Source organism: Ochotona princeps, chromosome 7 (assembly GCF_030435755.1).
Source record: "Ochotona princeps isolate mOchPri1 chromosome 7, mOchPri1.hap1, whole genome shotgun sequence".
NCBI lineage: Eukaryota > Metazoa > Chordata > Mammalia > Lagomorpha > Ochotonidae > Ochotona > Ochotona princeps.
Window position 1 is genome coordinate 35,933,214 of NC_080838.1, and position 19,791 is coordinate 35,953,004.

At 43.1% G+C, this 19,791-nt stretch overlaps 2 protein-coding genes across 5 annotated transcripts in view; one reads left to right on the forward strand and one right to left on the reverse strand.

Annotated features, from left to right (window-relative positions):
- Positions 1-3,006: 3,006 nt before the first annotated feature.
- Positions 3,007-10,511, reverse strand: TIFA (TRAF interacting protein with forkhead associated domain). 3 transcript variants are annotated; one of them, XM_058666941.1, is made up of 2 exons: positions 10,362-10,511; positions 3,007-5,399 (listed from the first exon to the last, which is right to left on the reverse strand). In XM_058666941.1, exon 2 carries the CDS (start codon positions 5,376-5,378, stop codon positions 4,821-4,823), a length of 558 nt encoding a protein of 185 aa, XP_058522924.1. In that variant the 5' UTR covers positions 5,379-5,399; positions 10,362-10,511; the 3' UTR covers positions 3,007-4,820. The 3 variants fall into 3 exon arrangements, with proteins under 3 accessions (XP_058522924.1, XP_058522926.1, XP_058522925.1); XM_058666943.1 differs by lacking the exon at positions 10,362-10,511 and adding an exon at positions 10,228-10,309; XM_058666942.1 differs by lacking the exon at positions 10,362-10,511 and adding an exon at positions 9,580-9,792.
- Positions 10,512-19,264: 8,753 nt separating this feature from the next.
- ALPK1 (alpha kinase 1) overlaps positions 19,265-19,791 on the forward strand; it is a 110,794-nt gene continuing 110,267 nt past the window's right edge. For both annotated transcript variants that reach the window (XM_058666938.1, XM_058666940.1), the window contains exon 1: positions 19,265-19,417. The gene's annotated coding sequence lies outside the window, so the exon portion shown is untranslated. The remainder of the gene's footprint in view (positions 19,418-19,791) is intronic.

The following is a 19,791-nucleotide window of genomic DNA, read 5'->3' on the forward strand; positions in this document are numbered from 1 at the left end:
TGATTTTGAATGCTTTAAGCCTATTTCGTTATCTATGAAAATATTAAGGCCTTTTTTTGTGAATTCTCAGCAGATGTGAAAGGAGCATGAGGAGGGACAAACTGGAAATAATGTTTCTTTTTCTAGTGTTACTGCTGTGACTAGTTTGAATTTTATTTTCCAATAGTAAGCACAATTAATTTGAGTAGATCACTAAGAAATGCTTAGTACTTTCTTTCTATATTTATTATATATTCTAGTATGATAATGTTGATTAAATCTGAAGAAAATATAAAAATAAGCTTTCAGAGTTTGGACACTTCAAGTTGGCTATAATCAACAATATTTAAGAAAAAATATATATTTAGGTCTTTCACTTCACTTTACGTGCCATTGTATTGACTCCAAATTGACATATTAAGTTTTTAGGTGTTACTATATTTTTAAATTCTATATTTCCAATGAATGATCTTATATTTTACAATGAACATATTCTCTGCATGATCTAAAAAAAATACCTAAAAGAATAATACGGGTATTTAGATTAAATCCATTTTGGTATGAAAGGCTTCATTGATTTCATTATAATTTCCTTGCCTTGTAGCACAAGGTGCTTTAATAGGATGGAACTAAGTTATGAATATGTGTACCTGCCTTTTATGATAGTTATGTCTTTTTTTTAAGATTTTTTTTTATTGGAAAGTCAGATATACAGAGAGGAGAAAGAGACAGAAGGGAAGATCTTCCATCCATTGATTCACTCCCCAAGCAGCGCCAACGGCCAGAGCTGAGCCAATCCGAAGCCAGGAGTCTGGACCCTCTTCCGGGTTGCCACTGCAGGTGCAGGGTCTCAAGGCTTTGGGCTGTCTTCGACTGCATTCCCAGTCCACAAGCAGGGAGCTGGATGGGAAGCGGGGCCACCGGGATTAGAACCGGCGCCAATATGGGATCTCGGCGCGTGCAAGGTGAGGACTTTAGTTGCTAGGCTATCGTGTCAGGCATGACAGTTATGTCTTTTCTTCCCCTAAAGTTTTTGCATCAGTATAACGCCAAGAACATAAAGTACTCACTGATTGCTTTCCTTGATTTTGCTGAGGATTGAGTATGATTTTAATAATAAGTAAACTGTTGTTTGGTTTTTCTTTTTCTTTTTCTTGCAGCAATGACAGTGCATGTTCCCAAAACTATATAGGAAGGTCCAGATATAAATAGTAACTGAAAGTTTTTGCTGTACTTTTAAAAACAATCCTGTGGCCCTTTCAATATTTGAACTACTAGGCAATGACATCTGTAGTTTTATGTCCCTTTTTATCTCATAGAAATATGACACTTTAATATGTAAATATGTGTTAGGTAATACCATTATTTATATCTGTATCATAATTTAAGTTGTAGCTATGTCATTGGAAATATTTTAATATTAATCTATATTGACATTGCCTGTGTCAATGCTTTCTAAAGTTTGTATACATCAGATGTATATTTTTGGTTTGGCATAGGCTACTATGGTAATTTTTCTTGGCTTTTTGTTCATGAATAATTTTTTTTGAAGGAATGGTAACTTCTCAAGGATTGTGAATAAATATGTTTTTACACTTAAAGGTAATAAATTATTATTGATTTTACTATGTAAATATACAAATACTATGACTTCTGAATTATTATTAAACTTGATATGGTTAGACACAAAGGAGTAAATTAGGAAAGGAAGATAGGATTAAAACTTGGAATGTTTTAACTGCTAAGAAAAACAGTTATAACTTTTTGTTTCTTAAAAAAACAATTAGAAATCACATATTAAGCAATAGTCATAGGATCTGCCGAGTCTGTCAGGGTGCTGAACATAGCAGTAAAAAGACACAAGACATGTAAGTGTCCTAATCTTTTACTTTAACATTCTAAAAGACATGAACAGTAATAACAAACATATAACATAAACATACTAAACTATGTTTAGTAACATGTTTTTTAGTATAAACACTAAAAAAATCACAAAGTTAGGGAATATACAACAAGGGCATGATGAGACATGGGAAGAAAACCTTTGTATGTATAAATTTATTTTTATTGGCAAGTCAGATCTATAGAGAGAAGGAGAGACAGAGAGAAACATCTTCCATCCACTGCTTCATACCCCACGTGGCTTCAAGAGCCAGAGCTAAGCTGATCTGAAATAAGAGCCAGGAGCTTCTTCTGGGTCTCCCACGCAGGCACAGAGCCCCAAGGCTTTAGACTGTACTTGACTGCCTTTCCAGGTGACAAGCAGCGATCTGGAAGGGAAGTGGAGCAGCCAGAATATGAACCGGTGTCCATATGGTATCCTGGCACATGCAAAGTGAGGACTTAAGCCACTTGGCTACTACGCTGGGCCTGAAAAGGTTTTTTGTTTTGTTTTGTTTTGTTTTGTTTTTGTTTTAATTCTTTGTGTATTTAAAGGCAAGTTACAGAAATATCTTCCATCCACTGTTTTCAGAATTTCTCCAGATGTCCATGACAGCCAGGGCTGGGCCAGGAGCTTCTTGTGGGTCTCCCACTTGAGCATAGGGGCCCAAAGGCTTAGGCCATCCTCCTGTGTCATCTCAGACACATTTGCAGGGAACTGAATGAGAAGTGGGGTAGTGGGGATTCAAACTGATCTCCCATGTAATGCCAGCATTGCAGGAAGCTGCTAAAAGTATTATGCCACAATGCCAGCCCCAAGCACTCCTGAAGGAGCCCTCAGAGTGCCTATCCTCTGCCCCTGTGAATTAGCAGGGAGCTGGACTGGAAGTGCAGCAGCCTGGATTGAACTGGCATCCTGTGAGATTCCCATGCTGGAGGCAGCAGTTCAGTCTGCCACACCACTGACCTTGAATGCCGTAATATTAAAACTTTATGATTTAGTAACTTTAATATTATCAGAGTCAAAAACCAGAAATAGAAGTATGGAAGTCTGACAAAATGGTTAAAAGGTGATGATACATACATGCTAAAGCCTAAATATACTAGACAGTATATTTAGTATGTAAGCCTTAACTGCTTACATGGGAAGCAGTTCTAACAAGCTGGGTAATCGAATTAGAAGCTATAACGCTAAAGAAAAACTGTCTAATAAAGGCAACTGATTGACAGAGTCACAGAGAGTATATTTTCTCTCTGCTCCTGTAACATTTATGTCATGGTCTAAAGCAACACAACTTTACTGTTACAAAGTTCTGCAGCTAAGAACTCAAGAGATCTGACTAGCATAAGAGCCAGTGTCCCAGGATTTCATTCAAAGTTTCTTGCCTTTTTCGGCTCCCGGGTGGCCAGTGCAGGTGTCCCAGTTCTTCAAGAGGCTGCTGTCCTTCCCTGGCTCAAGGACTCCTTCGTCCATCTTCAAAGCTGTCAACAGTGGATCAGGTTCTACATTTTATCACTCTGACATCTTGTTTTGCCTCTCTTCCACATTTAAGGATCCTGTGATTAATTGGGCCCACCCAGATAATCCAGGAGCATCTATTTTAAGGTACTCACTTAGCAACTTTAAATTTGTGTGCAGTTTTAATTCCCTTCTGCAATGTACACACACTCCCGGGTTCTGAAGGTTAGCACAACAGCATCTGGATACCTTTACTGGCCATCAGCCATCACTCTGCTACTACAAGGCAAAAGAAAAACAAGACATGGAAACTGAAAGAGTCTTGCAGGAAACAAGGACTTCATTGAGCTGGAATAGCTCCAGCGCTGGGGATTGGCAGTCAGGCTGCTGGACATGACAGACAGCCCAGGAGAGATCAATGGTCTGAGTCAACAGCAGGCTTAATGAGGTTAACATTCACTTGCTCAGACACTGGGGAACTTAAAAAATGCTTTTAGAAAGGTTGTTGTGGAAATAACAATACACAAATCCTTCCCCTGCTCCCCAAATAAATGGACCTCTTCCTGCAGGAAATTTCATTTACCTTCTAAGACTGTATGGAATGCCCCTTATTTTTTGTAACATTAGAGTTTAATTTCCGAATAGCTACCAGTCTAATTAACATTCTCTTTCTGGTTAAAAATAAGCTAAAAGAAAATCTTTTAAATAAAAGCAAGTCTTTTTGAAACTCAAAATTTAGAAGTATTTGTGTAATCATTATAAATATTCACATGCATTTAGTGACTAAAGTCTTGTAAAAACGGATCTTTCCCTCCAGAATTTCAAAGAAATGGTTAGTTATTTAAACTTTGACTTTATTATGTGCATGAATGCTATTAAAACATTGAGTTCACAGAATTTAAAAACTCAACTACATAAAAATCTAACCATATTTGATAAAATAATTCTAAAATTGCATTTCTTTAAAATCTATATATATTGTCTTTAAATGCTGCATACAGGCAGGAAAACTGACTTTGCTGGTATAAACACTACAATCCTATGTGAAGTAATCCATAGAAAATTATTTCTCAAACCAGTCTTCCCATATTAAAACTACAGTGATGCCCAGGCGGTACTGTAGAACTCACTTTAATAACAACAAGCACCAACCATCAGGGACCTTGACCTTCAAGTCAAATCATTTCTGTGAAATGATGGGACCAAACCAAGAAAAAAAAATACAAGACTCAAATCTAGCAAAGAAATGTGTGTCATCACAACAGTTTGCCTTAAAAACATCAGGTCTCACAGATGTACACATAAAATAATTCTCACAGGCTGGGGGATGCCACAGGCGATGACATTGATGACTCACAGACTGCACACTTCAAGTTTATAATACCACACTGTCCACGGACGGGTTCCAGATGATTACAGTACACCACACTGAGTAAGCACAGTGCCTGTGGGTCAGGTGTCTACACAGTGCTTCTTCCTGCTTCTCTGAGGCTCTCCAAGGTCACAGTTCATTTTCATCCATTTCTGTAGGAGAAGTGTTTCCGGAGGGGAAGGGTAAGTAAGAGCCGTACTCAGGGATGGGCTTGTGAGGCGGCCAGGTGTTTTCTTGCAAGAGTGGTCTTGGAGACAAAATAAACTGAGTCTCGAATGAATCCAGCGACTCTCCCTCTTCCTTTTCCATCAGGAACTGATACTCACTGAATCGCACCAGGCACTTGTGTGGCAGGTCCATTTTATTGAGGTAGCCCAGCTCCTGATTGTCCACAATCAGATTGGTCTTCCTGCTCATATTTTTAATTTCAAAAGACAGAACTGAACTGTTGAACTGTTTAAACAGTTGCAGAGAAAACTGAACTCGGGAAGCCTGTTTGTCAAGAAAAGTGTAATGACAGACCTTGGAATTTCGGCCAAATTTCACCACTTCGCTGGAGGACAATTTCTCTCGCTTATTGAAGTGTATGGCATGAAATATGCTGCTCTGACTCTGGGCGGGATGGTACACAGTCATCTGGAGACAAGTTACCGTCTCTTCTGTGTCAGCATCTTCAAAACTGGACATGATGCACACCAGAAGGCCAGCCTGCGACAGTGACAACACCTAGTGAGTTCACACCCTCACACCACATACACACAAGAACCTTCAGTGTTTCAACGAAAGGTTCTGAAAACAGCACAGAGAATACTTTCACTAATAAATATGTCCTTGAGGATAAGGCTCTAGATACAATCTGGAAATAACAATTATTGACAGTAAGGTGTTCGGGGGGGGGTAAATCTAACGAAACCTCAGTCCTTTCTCATTTAAAGTAACGTAGACCCAGAGAAAATGTAAGAGATGCACATTATTTTAAACATATTCAGAGGCTTTATTAGCGCCAGATCTCCCCTTGACTGGTTCACTCCCCAGATGTGCACAGCAGCAGAGCTCGGCCAGGCTGGCGCCAGGGACAGAGAACTCCAAATCCAAGTCTTCCTTGTAAGTGGCAGGGACCCAGCTGCATGAGCCAGTCCCTTCTGTCACTCTGGGAGTGCAGTACCAAAAAACGGGAACTGGGAACAGAGCTGGGACCTGACCCCAGGCACTCCAGCAGGGCATGCAGGCACCACCCCAAGTGCCTGCCCTGGAAACTAGGTTCAGTGGGAAACAGGGAAATTGCGAAATCTCTTCCATTGCAACACACTCAGAAAACTAACATTAGAAAACCTACAATGCATTCATTGTATGTTAGTCAAACACATTAGGAATTTAATGTAGTAAAAAAATTCAAGTTATAAATAACTGCAGCATTTATTCTTTCTCTTGTCACTTGTGTTTCTAGTAAGCAGACCATCAAATATGGTAAATGCTTCAGTTATTTTATTCTCTAATTTTAAAATTTAGACATCCTACACATTTAAAAAAAAAATCTTGAGGCAGTTCTAAGAATTAAAGTCCTCCCTGGTACTAGAATTATTTATTTTTGTCAGTGGTTTCTAACAAGTGGGCGAACAAACCGTCGTTAGCCATAAATAGCACCATCCAACTGCTGGGTGGCACATATTTAGGGCTCAAATGTCCTTCAAGCTTCCTACCCCACACTGTCAGTCAAGCATTTCATGTCACTTAACAGAAGATGAAAATTAGATCTCTGTGAAGTATTTTGACATGTAACTGCCATTTTTCAACAGTTTTTAAAAAGATACAGGCTGATGATTAAAAATTCACACAGAAAAGTTTGTAAAACAAGCCTCTTCCACCTCCTCCTCTTGCTCTGTCAACGTTACTTTCTTGTTCTCTACAGTACTCCTGTACACACATACTCACACAGAGGAATTGCCAGAGAGAGCAACCTTTTCTTGTGCAAATAGAAACATACCATCCTGGTGTTGAGTTGTGGTCCTTGTGTTTTTCCCTTAATGGCAGGTACAGGTGATCCTCACCTACCTCATCTCTTAGCAGCATCATACCATCTTTGCCTGCGGTGATGAGTTTCTACCTGCAGTCCTTAAAGGAATTGCACTGCTTCGTGCACCTGGCTTCTGTCCATTTCTAACAATTTGAGGCTTTTGCATCAATATCCTTATGCAGAGTTAATGCATAATTTTGTTTTTTGTTGACCATCTATAATACATGCTAGAATCAGAATCATACAGTTTTTTTAAATATGATGTTTTCCTTCCCTTTCTGTACTATTTACTTTTATTTGCTGTTTTAAAGACTTTCTTATTTTTATTGGAAAGGAAGAGTTACAGAAAGAGGAGGGACAGAGTGATTTTCCATCTACTGGGTCACTCCCCAGATGGCTACAATGGCTAGAGCTGGGCTTGTCTGAAGCCAGGAGGGGCCCAAGACTTAAGCCGTCCTCTGCTGCTTCCCTGGGCTACAAGCAAGGAGGTGAGTTGTAAGTGGAGTAGCCTGATTCAAGCTGGCTCCACTATGGGAAGCCAGCACTCCTGGCAAAGGATTATCCTTCCATCAGTTCCTGTACTTTTAAGATACAATGTTTGGAGGGGCAGCATAGTGGCATAGCAGGCAAAACCACTGCCTATGACACCAACATTCCTTATGGGCACTGCTCTGAGTGTGACTGCTCCCCTTAGGATTCAACTCCCTGCTAATGCATCCAGGAAAGCAGAGGAAGATGGCCTAAGTTGTTGGGCCCCTGCAGCCATGTAAGAGGCCCTGGCTCTCTTGGGTTCAGGTCCACCCAACTCTAGCCATTGCAAATGGAAGCACAAGTTCACGCTCTCAACTCTGTCTTTCAAATATTTCTTTTTAAAAAATACAATGTTTTCCTCTTTTGTTAAAAATAAAACTCATGACCTGTACATGTATTCAGCAAATGGCAGAGGCTAAGCAAGATGTCTTTTTTACTGATTTGGAAATATATCTTTAACTTCACATTCATAATATTTCTCCATCATATTACACTGCCCAGAGAACAATTGTCCAGTTATTAGAAGAAAAAAATGAGAACACTCAAAAAGTCTTGAGTCAGAGTAGTAAAAATTATTGTGAAACCAGCATCCACAATAATTAACACACCGTGGCTGGTATTGGTCACACTCTCACTGGAAGATAAAAAGGATAAAATCTCATTGCCCAAGAAACAGATATCATAAAAGAATGTAAGTAACGAGATGACGCAATTAGAAACTGAAAAGAATCTGCTGTCAGGCTGTGAAGTGTGAGCCACTTCTACTTTCCTCTGTATGTGTTTCTATTTTTCAAATGCCCCGTCACCTTTGTCTTAGATATGTTTCCATCATTTTAGTTCATTCCTGGATTTCGGGTAATTCTAAAATAGTTCCAAAAGGACAACCAAACTGAAAATCAAGGTATGGCTCAATTACTTCAGGCCTCTACCACCCACAGGCAAATCTGAGCAGATTTTAAGATTTCAGCCTGGCCCATCCCTGGCTACTGTCGGTACTTGGGAGTGAAGCGGTGAACGGAAAATCTCACTGTTGCTCTGCCTTTCAAATGTTTTAATATAAATAAATATTTTAAAGCTATGGATGTAAAGTCAGCTTTTTAGTAACACCCCACCTGGGGATGAATCTGGGGCCAGGAGCAGGAAGGAGGTGACTGTCCAGCGTGCATGCTCCATAATGTGCACTTGGCATCCCTGCAACGCTTCACTAAGCACAGGTCACCTGGTCTTCACAGAATGGAATAGACTTGCATAGTCCCCGGTTATCACTAAAACTCACCGGCTGACATGAACTCTCACATCTGACAACCGAAAGTTTTAAGACACTAACCATGTCTGACATGTCATAATAGCTGTGTTCACAAAAGCTCTGTGACAAACAGCAAATCAGATAAAGAAATGAAGTCTAACTCTGCTATTAGGAACCTTGTCACTGAATGAGTGAAAGAGAACAGGGACCCATCACCTCTGAGATTCAGAAGAGAGCTAAGGCTTCCTGCAGGTTGGCAGGCACCTGACAAGCACTTTGCTGGGACCCTCCAAGCTGGTAAGGGAAGCGCGTAAGGGAAGCGCAAGATCAAGGGAGGCCTGGCAGGAAGGGACAGCTGATACATAGGTGGGGTCAGCTGCAAAAACTACCTGTATCTGCCAGCCCACCCCAAGCTCCACAGGAGGCCACCCTCCCCCGCTCCCTGCAAAGCCAGGGAAGCATAATTTGCTCAAAGTAATCAGGTGTGCAAGCAGCTTATTGGCAAGTCAGCAGGGCCCGGCACATTGGCTAATCCTCCGCCTCCAATCGCCTGTAAACACTGTGGATGGTAGTTCCTATCCCAGCTGCTCCATTTCCCATCCAGCTCCCTGCTTGTGGTCTGCGAAAGCAGTGAAGGATAGTGCAAGGCCTTGAAACCCTGCCCCCACGTGGGAGGCGTGGAAGAAACTCTTTGCTCCTGGCTTCGGATAGGCTCAGCTCCAGTCGATGGGGACATTTGGGAAGTGAACCAGCCGGTGGATGATGTTTTTGTCTCTTCTCCTTTCTGTAAATCTGCCTTTCTAATAAAAATAAATACATCTTTCAAAAAGAAGAGGAGGAGGAGGAGAAACTCAGGAGTCCCCGAGCTATCATGCCTGCCAACGTAGTTTTCCACACTTCAAGACACGGATTTCCGAAGCAGGATCTAAGGAGCGTGCGTGGTAGCTTGTGACACACACTTCCAAAGGGCGAGATCTTTCTGCATGATGGGTGGGGAGGTGCCCCCTCTGGAAATGGCGCTTTCATTTCCCACCCACTGTCCCCAGAGTGGTCTGCGGGGCGACCAAGAAGGAAAAGCATTTCTTCCTGGTCAACACCAATTGCAGAGCTAGTCCGGGGGTGGGAATGCCACTCCGTCCACGCCTCCGGGCCTAACTTGCCTGCATCACGGTCCACTCGGCGCCGCGTGGCTTTGAAGCCCTGTGTGGCCTCGGCTGCGGGAGCCATCGGGAGGCTGCGCCGCTCCCTAAAGCGTCAGAGTGATGTGAGAGCAGGCGGCGGGAGGGAAGCCTTGAGGAAGCTCAGCGTTCCTCCCCGCCATCCGCCTGAACCCAAGGTGGCCTGCACCGTCCGCGGCCCCGCGGGCCGGGACTCGCTGCGAGATTCACCGGGGGTGACGGGTTCCGGTTTCCAGATGATTTGAGAAATTCCCCTGTATAGTTTGAAAGCTGCAGGAAGTCTCTAACAACAATAAATAGCCGTGTTTCCCAGACTTAAGTAGGCGGGCAGGCAGGCCGGTCGAGATGAATCCTGCTCAGTCTCCCGGACCCGGGAGCTCGGAAGAGACTCCGGCCGCGAGCGCGCGGTAGGGCCGGGGGCTCACGCGCAATCACTCCGCGCGCCCCCAACTTTCTGTAGTTTTCTAAGTAGGGACGTGCTGTCAACAACAGCACGAAGCACGAAGGAAACACAGTCCTCCCATCTCCAGCCTTTCCCCCTGTGCCTCCTCCTCTCCCAATACCCACCTGTTTCTCGCAACTAGGATCAGGAGACTACTAATGACTTTCTCCAGTCTTTCTAGCATAGCAGGGACTGGCGTCTTTGGGGATAAACAAAAGTCGGCCCAGCCTCATCCCCTAAACCGCCGCCAAGCAAGTACCTTGGGCCTCGAAAGTCGCGTGACCTTTCCGTAGCAGCTCCGTTTTCCCAGCGGGCTCAGCAGGAGAGCTGTGGGGTCCGCGCACGGCCACGGCTCTCAGCGCCGCGTCCGCACTTGACCCAGCGGCGGCGCGCGCGGCCCTGTCGGCAGCTCTTCCCAACAGCAGGTGGACGCCGCGGCGGGGAGCTTGGGGAGCCGCGGAAGGGAGCTTGGGAAGCTGCAGAGGGGAGCTTGGGGAGCCGCGGATAGCTGATCCGCTGATAGCTGACCCGCTGATAGCTGACCCGCTGCGTGCAGTCTGCTCGGAGTGCGCCCTCCCACCCAGAAGGCGCAGGCTTCCCCAGGCTCCGCCCGCCCGAGTGCCCGCCCCCGGCCACTCGGTCTCGCCGCGGTTGAAACCCTTTCCCACAGGGATCACACCCTGAAACCCACGATATAGGTTGCAATATAATATCTAATCAGAAGCCACATCCCGCAATCGCCTTCCGGACTTGGGCCGAGTTTGATGCGCCAGGCTCCCACCGCACCTTCCCAGCAGGTGGCCTCTCTGGAGAGTCCGGGAGTTGGAGGCCGAATTTTGCAAAGCAGGGACCGGGATCACTCCAACCTTAAGGGCGACTTCCTCCTCATCCACCCCAGCGGAGCGTGGCCCGAAGGGCGCCGGCAGGAGGGGGATTATTCACTATTTCACCTAATCCAGACGTTCTGTGTCAGGAGTCACACGTTGAATTCTGAGGGTATCTATTGTAAACAGCAGAAAGCAAAAGTGAGGCAGGATCTTGTGAGGGGTCTAGTTTTGTTCGTTAATCATCAACATTGATGATTGCTTATTGCCGGTAGAGACAGCCAGGGTGTTATGCCGTCGAGGAACATCAGAGCAGGTGGATGCAATCTGGTTACACCAATAAACACATGGAACCAGGTAGTATTAGCATAACGGGAGTGTCTAATCTCAAATCATTACAATTAAAGCCAATCAGGTGTAAAAATGCTTTATAAATTGCAAAGGACTGCGCAGTGGATGCTATTAAAGCTAATAGAACTGTTAAGAGTCACGATGTTGGAGACTGTTCTTTCTTCGTTTCCCTTGTAAGTGCTGACTTACTTGATGTACCAAATGACCCTGGAGAGGATTGTAAGCCTTTAGCTCCATGTTAAAATCCAATCTCAATAGCAGTTGTCTTCTTCCAACCAAATGATTAGAAGCCTCGTGCGACTGAAAATGGGCGGTGGAAACAGAACTAGCCGAGAGTGCACAGCTAAGCAGTTTCTGTTCCTTAGAGGCTTCGGAGGAAATTGGCTGTATCCTGCTCGCTGAAGACTCTCATGCAGCTTTCCTGCAGAACTGCCTTATTTTAGTTTTACTCAACGTTAAAATTCAATCAAATAGAGTAAGGAGAGCTTTGAGAGAAAAACTTGGGCATCATTCATGAATAATGAGAAAGTAAGAAGAATCGATTGGTTGATTGATTCATTTGAGAGTTAGAGGGAGAGAATACGTGTGATCTTCCACCTTCTGGTTCACTCCCAAAGTGGCCACAAGGGCCAGTCCTGGGAGCTTCCCCCCAGTCTCCCACGTGGGTGGCAAGGACCCAAATACATAGGCCATCTCCCATTGTCTTCCTAGGTCATAGCACGGAGTTGGACCAGAAGTTGAATAGTTGGACTGCAAAGTGTGGCTCATACAGGATACCAGCCTCTCCGGCTTCGGCTTTACCTGCTACTCCATGAAACCTGTTCTGAAAATACCTTTACTGCTAATGGAACAATGCACTTTAATTATGCAATAAGAGGATACTAGTCATTTCAGTGTGAGGTTTTATAAACATTCTCATTTCTTAAGGATGGAGATGCTTTGGGGAGAGCAACATTGGAATGGAGAATGGCGAGGCCTCAGAGAGAGCCTCCACTGCATGTCTGCTGATGAGAAGGTGCCTGCTGCCAATCTCTTCTTATTCTTGTTCTTTTTTTAGTTGGAAAGTCAGGTTTTCCAGAAGAAGAAACAGAGAGAAAGAGCTTCCATCCACTGGCTCACTCGCTAAGTGGCCACAACGGCCAGAACTGACTGTCCCTGGCTCTGGCCTGGCCCAGCCCTGTCCTTTGTGGCCATTCGGGAAGTGAACCAGTGGAAAGATGGAAGAATTCTCATTCTCTCTCGCTCTCACTCTCTCTCTGTCTTCCTCTGTGTACTTCCTATTTTTCAAATAAATAAATAAATAAATATTTTCCCAAAAAAAAGCAGAAAATGTACACAATCCAACATATCCTCCTCTAGCTTTAAGCAATTTGACATTTCTAGATTATATTGAGGTTATAAAAATCCCAAACTCTGTCACAGCGCTCTGGTCAGTGGATAGTGCCCCATCAGTAGCTGTTTCCCCAGGGATCACCCCCCTCAACCCCATGATATAGATTGTAAAATAACATCTAATTAGATGACTTCAGTGTTTGGAACTGCCAAAACATTTTTTCCATTGAAATAATCTTGAGGGCCCGGCGGCGTGGCCTAGCGGCTAAAGTCCTCGCCTTGAAAGCCCTGGGATCCCATATGGGCGCTGGTTCTAATCCCGGCAGCTCCACTTCCCATCCAGCTCCCTGCTTGTGACCTGGGAAAGCAGTTGAGGACGGCCCAATGTATTGGGACCCTGCACCTGCGTGGGAGACCCGGAAGAGGTTCCAGGTTCCCGGCTTTGGATCGGCGCGCACCAGCCCGTTGCGGCTCACTTGGGGAGTGAATCATCAGATGGAAGATCTTCCTCTCTGTCTCTCCTCCTCTGTGTATATCTGGCTGTAATAAAATGAATAAATCTTTTTTAAAAAAAAGAATCTTGAACAGTTTCTAGCTACCTTCCTTAGCCCATAATTAAGCTCCTTGCATGTCATTTACTAAGCAGAGGCTGGAGTTTGACAGAGAAACTTGTATTATCACTTGGACACCAACAACTGTTGAAGCGGCTCATTCAAGTGCTGGCTCCGCTGCTTCATATGCCGCTAGCTGCCTACTGACATGTCTGGGAGGCAGCAGACCAAGACTCAGCTGCTCAGGTCACTACCATCATGAAAGAGCTGTCTGCCTGTACCACTTGCTGGTGAGTGGGTTATGTTCTACCCGCTGTGTGTCCAAGGTGTTCCGACTGCACAAGTGGCGCATGCTCATCTAGCTCTGCCCTGAATGGCTTAGACCTCAAGATTCCATGTGACCTCCCCTCACAGTCAACTCTCTGACAGTCTTTGAGAATGTTTAGAATCACCTGAGCTAGCACTTTTCCCAATGGTTCCCCAAAGGACAGACAGGACAAAGCCCACAAAGAGTCCAGGTGGGCACCAGGAAACCTTAGTGCAGACATCTCCTCGTCTCCTGGAGTCAAGTGGTTGCTGCCAAAGAGACAATCAAGAGATGCTTGAAAAGGTCTGCAGGATACATTACTGTGGAAGAAAGGTATGGAAGAGAATAAGTTGCCACTGCTGGGAAAGGAGTTTCCACAAGAAGACTCAAAAAATGGATCCAAATGATATTGATTAATTCTCAGGATTCATTTGAAGAAGAGCCAAAAAAAGAGAAATCCCCCACATCTATATGAATCCCCTGGAGGGCCTAGAGGCTGTAGGGAGAGGAAGCAGCCATCCTGTCTCACACCGTCCGCTTGGCCCCTTCCCATGGGAAAGCTGCTCTGGGAAAGATGGCTCCCAGGTTTCCTGCCCACGGGGCACAAAGTACATTACAAACTTCTGCTTCAGAGAAGGGCAGGATTTGGAACCATCTCGGGAGATCCCTACTGTGACTAAACTTGCAGTCAGTTGTCTTGGCTCGTCCGGAGGGAGGTGATCTAGCTGGGCTAGAGTTCATCAGGTGAGCTCCAAAAGGGTCTGAATTCTTCCAGAACAAGAGACACATGCTGCTGCTAACCCGGCGGCAAGCAAACATCCACATCAGAACGAGGTCAAACAGCAAGGAACCCGAGGTTGCATCTAACTGAGTGGCCCTGCCTGGAGTTAGCAAGAAAAGGGAAAGAACTGCCAGTTCTTCCCATAGCCCACATGAACCGAGAAGGAACCCCAAACATCAGAGGAGAATGTGGTAGTCTCAGCTAAGATGTGCTCAGACTTCTGACGAACAGCAGCCCTGAAATAGCCAATGGGCTCCAGTTTTTGTTTTATTTTTTCACATGTCAGGGAACATTTATTCCTCTGATTTCTTAAAAAAAAAAATCACACCTGTGGTCTTAGGAATGGCATCATTTGCAGACACTTAAAATGTATCTCTATAGTATAGAGAATTTAATTAGTGCTATTTTTGAAAAATATTTATTTTTATTGGAAAGGCAGATCTACAGAGAGAGAGACAGGAAGATCTTCCATCCTCTAGTTCACTCCCCGAGTGGTTGCAACAGCCACAGCTGAGTCAATACAAATTCAGGAGCCAGGAGTCTCCTCTAGGTTTACCATACAGATGCAGGATCCCAAGGCTTTGTGCCGTCGTCTGCTGCAATCCCAGGCCACAAGCAGGGAACTGTATGGAAAGTGGAGTAGCTGGGACATGAACTTGTTTGCATATGGGATCCCAGTACCTGAAGGAAGAGGATTAGCCGATCGAGCCATCGTGCCAAGCCCAGTGAATTCTATTTTAACCTACTGGATTTGTGCTATTTTGTCACCCAACAGAAGAGTAACACACTTGTAGTTACTTTTGTCCAAGGACTATCAGAGGCCCCAGTGGAATCCGGCCTGGGGTCTCAAGCATCCATCGTGAGAGACACAGTCTGTGGGAACAGGGGAGAGAAAGGATGACAGTGACTCACGCTTCTCCTCTTTGAACCTAACCTTCTGAATAGCACTGCTTGTCAGTACAATTTTTAGTAAAACATGACAAAAACTCTCCTCTTCTTTAATATTATATTTAAGTATTTGAATTTTATTGTTAGCTTTCCATTATTTTCATGAATCTTTGAGCTACTGGCATCCTAACAAGTAACAATTTACCCTACTAGCAAAGAATCATAAGACATATAGTATTTAAGTTCTAATGCACCAATCTCATTTTTAAAAGATTCATTTGTTTTAATTGGAAAGGTAGATATACAGAGAGAAGGAGATATATAGAAAAAGATCCTCTATCTGCTGGTTCACTCCCCACGGGGCTGCAATGGCCGGAGCTAAGCTGATCTGAAGCCAGGAACCAGGAGCTTCTTCTGGGTCTCCGATGCAGGTACAGGGTTTTAAGGCTTTGGGCCATCCTCCACTGCTTTCCCAGGCTACAATCAGGGAGCTGGATGGGAAGTGGAGCAACCAGGACAGGAGCTGGTGCCCACATGGGATCCCAGCCCCTGCAAAGTGAAGATTTAGCCACTAGGCTGCCATACCGGGCCCCCAATCTCATTTTTAAAAAGGATTTATTTACTTGAAAGGCAGAGGAATAGACAGATTAAAAGGAGATCTTTCATCCACTGGCTCACTCCCCAAAGGCTACACCCACCAGGGCTGAGGCAGCCTGAAGCCAGGAGCCTGGAACTCCATCTGGGTCTCCCACATGGGTGACAGGAGCTCAAGCACTTGAACCATTGTCTGTGCTTCCCTAGTTTCGTCAACTAGATCAGAAGAGCGAGCAGCCGGGACTCCAACCCGATGCCTGACGCCAGCTTCACCTCTGTGCAACAATGCAATCCCCAAATTTTATTTTCTTAGGAAAGGAAGAATACTAATTTATAGTGACTTCGCACATTTTTATAATGCATCTTTGGTTCTCTCGTGCTTTTCATCAATGTTCTATCCACAACGTATGTCATTCTCAAATGAAAGCTTCAACATGCCATTCTGGCCATTATTAAAGATCAACTAGTTTCTGCAATATGTGGCTTTGACATTTACGATGTGATTGAGTAATAAACAGTGTGGTGTTCTTGATTTCATCTTGCTCCAACCCTGAAGGGCCTTTGAAAGGAGCAAATCCCCACCACCACCAAGTATGCTCCAACTGCATTCTTAATCTAGGTTTGGATTGAAATACTCTCTTTCTACCCAGTTTCTTTGTCTTACTACAATTTAAAAACTATCTCTGCCACCACTCCACTGTTTTACTCACACTAAAGCTGCCTCTGGCCTACCTGATACACCTCTGGTTTTCCATTCCTACTTCTCTACGTTCCATAACACTGTTGATCAATTCCTCTTCACCACCGTGGCCCACTTCTCCTGGTTTTTAGAGAAGACTGGATTTCTGATTGTGTGACCTCTACGCAGTGTCCATTGCTCAAAATCTATCCTGCCTTCTTGAAATTCTTAACAGCTTTTAAATCAGAAGAGCTGCAAATTATGTTGCTTGGTCCTGGACTTAGGGCATACTTTTGTCTTGATTTTCCCATCTCATTAAGAGCCCCTTTTTCTGTATGAATTCCAACATTACCAAGTTTCCTCTCCATGGTGTTTCCATCTCTTGCTGATCTCTGACTACAGTCAGATTTTTGACTACCTTTGCCATTGACCTATATTTTTACATCTGCCACACACACCTGTAAATATATATCCTAAACATTTCCTTTCATGTTTATTTCCACTATTACTTTCAATAATTAATCAGTCATCATCACTTCTTCATTGCAGTGGCCTTGTAACTCCTTTTCCTAACTCCAGTCTTGCTTTCTAATCCACTCACCTATGTAAATCTTGCTTCATATTCAGCCTTCTCATTAGGAGTGTTCTTTCTAAAACAGCTATATGCTTGTATTACCAAATCCCTGTTCATTTGCTGTACTTCTCCAATGGTTTCCCAGTAGATGTCCAAATGCTTTAGAAGGAAGCATGAAAAGTTCATATTAGAGTTAAGCTCTACTTACTTTGCTTTTTTGTTCTTTTTTTTAATCTTCTTAAGACTCAGCATTGTAATTAGAAAACAAACACTTGTGTTTCCATGACTCTGTGTGTACAAGTGATCTCTATGGGAGACAAACTTGGCCATTGTTAAAACTGTAAGGAAAATAAATGTCTGTTAATTACATCCCTCCTCTTTTTTTCTTTTTAAAGAATTTTTTTTTTATTGGAAAGTCAGATTTATAGAGAAAAGGAGAGACAAAGATCTTGGTTGCAACAGCCAGAGCTGAACTGAGCTGATCTGAAGCCAGGAACCAGGAGTCTCTTCCAGGTCTCCCATGCAGGTGCAGGGTCCCAAGGCTTTGTGCTGTTCCCTATTGCTTTCCCAGGCCACAGGCAGGGAGCTGGATGGGAAGTGGAGCAGACAGAGCAGGAACAGGCGCCAGCATGGGATCCTGGCACATGCAGGCGAGGTTTTTAGCCAGGCGCAAATCCCTCCTTTCTTATAAGTACTTGTTCCTCTCTCTCCATCCTCATTATCCAAGACTCTTTTAGGTTCTAGAATATTCAGTCCTTCCCCTCCAAACAATTTCTAAAATCTTAACTCACCAACCCCAATAGAATTTCACAAAAACAGAAACTCCATCAGGAATTAAGTTGATACTCATCTTTAACATAACGTTAAGTGGTTATACAAACATAAGATTGATGTTTAATAGGGCAGATTCTTACATTATTCTCCTAAATGTATTTAACAAAAAGTATATGTTCTATTTAGATGCTGCCTAGAATTCACTTAAAAACATGTGTACAATTTTTTAATCGTTGGAAATCTTACATTATTTTTTATCTCCTTAAACTTTTGTTTCTACTTCACTTTGTCCATAGCTATTTCTCTAACATTAAATATCTGATAGGCTTAGAAGGGTTTATCATATTGCTTTGCAATAGAAACACAAAAATATTGAAGTTGAAATTTTTCCCCTGACTATAGTTACTACATTTAAAAGTTTTAAAAATCATTGATTATATGCAAGTGTTATTCACTTATAACTGATTAAAAGAAAAATTAAATGAGATGCTTTTATAAGTATTAAACAAAATTTCACTTAAAATGCATTTTAATGAGATTTATGGGGTTTAAAATTTAATTAGCAAATGAAAGTCACTTAAATCTAGAGTAAGACAAACTCATACATATAGAAGAAAATAATATTTTCACAATAGTTTGCCAAAGCAATGCTAGTTCTTTTAACTTAATCTAGTCTTGTATTAATAATTAGTGTGATCTGTCATAATTGGATTTTTAGTGATTTAACTGATGACTTCTTGATTCTTTTTCCCTCTGTTTTGTTAAGATGCATAACTGGAAACCATCTGACTCACCGAAGGATATGTGCCCTGTTATTAGAATCATTCACCGATTCAGTTTCTGGGATACACACCAAAAAGGCTTACCAAAGGTATCACATTACCACTCATGAACTCTGATTCACTCTATAGGAAACTTTAACACAGTAGGTTCAGAAAGGATTGAGAAAGTTAAAATATTGCTGACTCCAACAACTTTTCCAATTAAATGTATTTTGATAAACATATGAAATCTCTCATAAATCCTTTTTTTTTTCTGGTCAATAGAGGAAGCTGCAAATTTAGGTGCAGGACAATTTCTACCACATAACTAAACATTTCTCATGGTTAGACCAGTCAGGCTGATTAGACTTTCTGGCAAGAACATTCCAATTTTAATTACCATAATCTTAGTAATACATGCTTATATGTCTCTGCGGTAACAAGCTCACTTCTGCACTCTACTTTCAAGACAGAACACAGACTGGAACCATAACATGAGTTTGTCTTTTAGAAATACATCTTATCAATGTCATGGTCATTGTTTCTTACTAATATCCTCTTTTCTTGGCTCTTAGATGACTCTCTCTTTGGATTCAGTACAAACCAGGAGTTTTCTTGAACTTTCATTAGAGCAGGAAGTTGTCTGAGGTAATACAGTTCCCAGAATGCCTTTCACTGAGGCAGCCCCTGAAGGGGTGTGCCTTGTGGTGCACAACTGCTGGAAACTCCGGATTCGAATTGCACAACTCTGTTCTGAGACAGTAACAAGGCTTGTTTGCTTTCCAATTTCTGCTTCCTGAGTCACAACTGTTTTATGAGAAATGGTTCATTTCAGATAAACCGTACTGGGACTCTTTTCAGAATCAGATTCCAGGTTTTTCGTCACCTTCAAGATAAAAGTGAGTATCAGCTTTCAAATGACAGTTTACAGGAGATGTGGGTGCAAAGGATTGCATCCTGCGTGAGAGAGAGCACTTCTTAAATTGTAGATCGCTGTGTAAATGGTGAGCCTGTCTCCCTGTCCCAGTCTTCTGTATAAGTAAATAACTTGGGGGAGCTGAGAGTGTTTCACTTGTAGAAACTCCCTGAAAAGGGAAGAGAGGGCATTGGAAGAGGCAGGAAGGTGAGGTGGGAAGAGAGGAAGCACTTCCTGCAATTCTTACGAAGAAGAGAAAATGAATCCATTTTAAAAATAAGGTTTTAATAACAAAGTGCTTATGTTTCAGAGCTTACTAGACTTGCGTGTGAACATCTGGCCATACTTGTGGCCAGA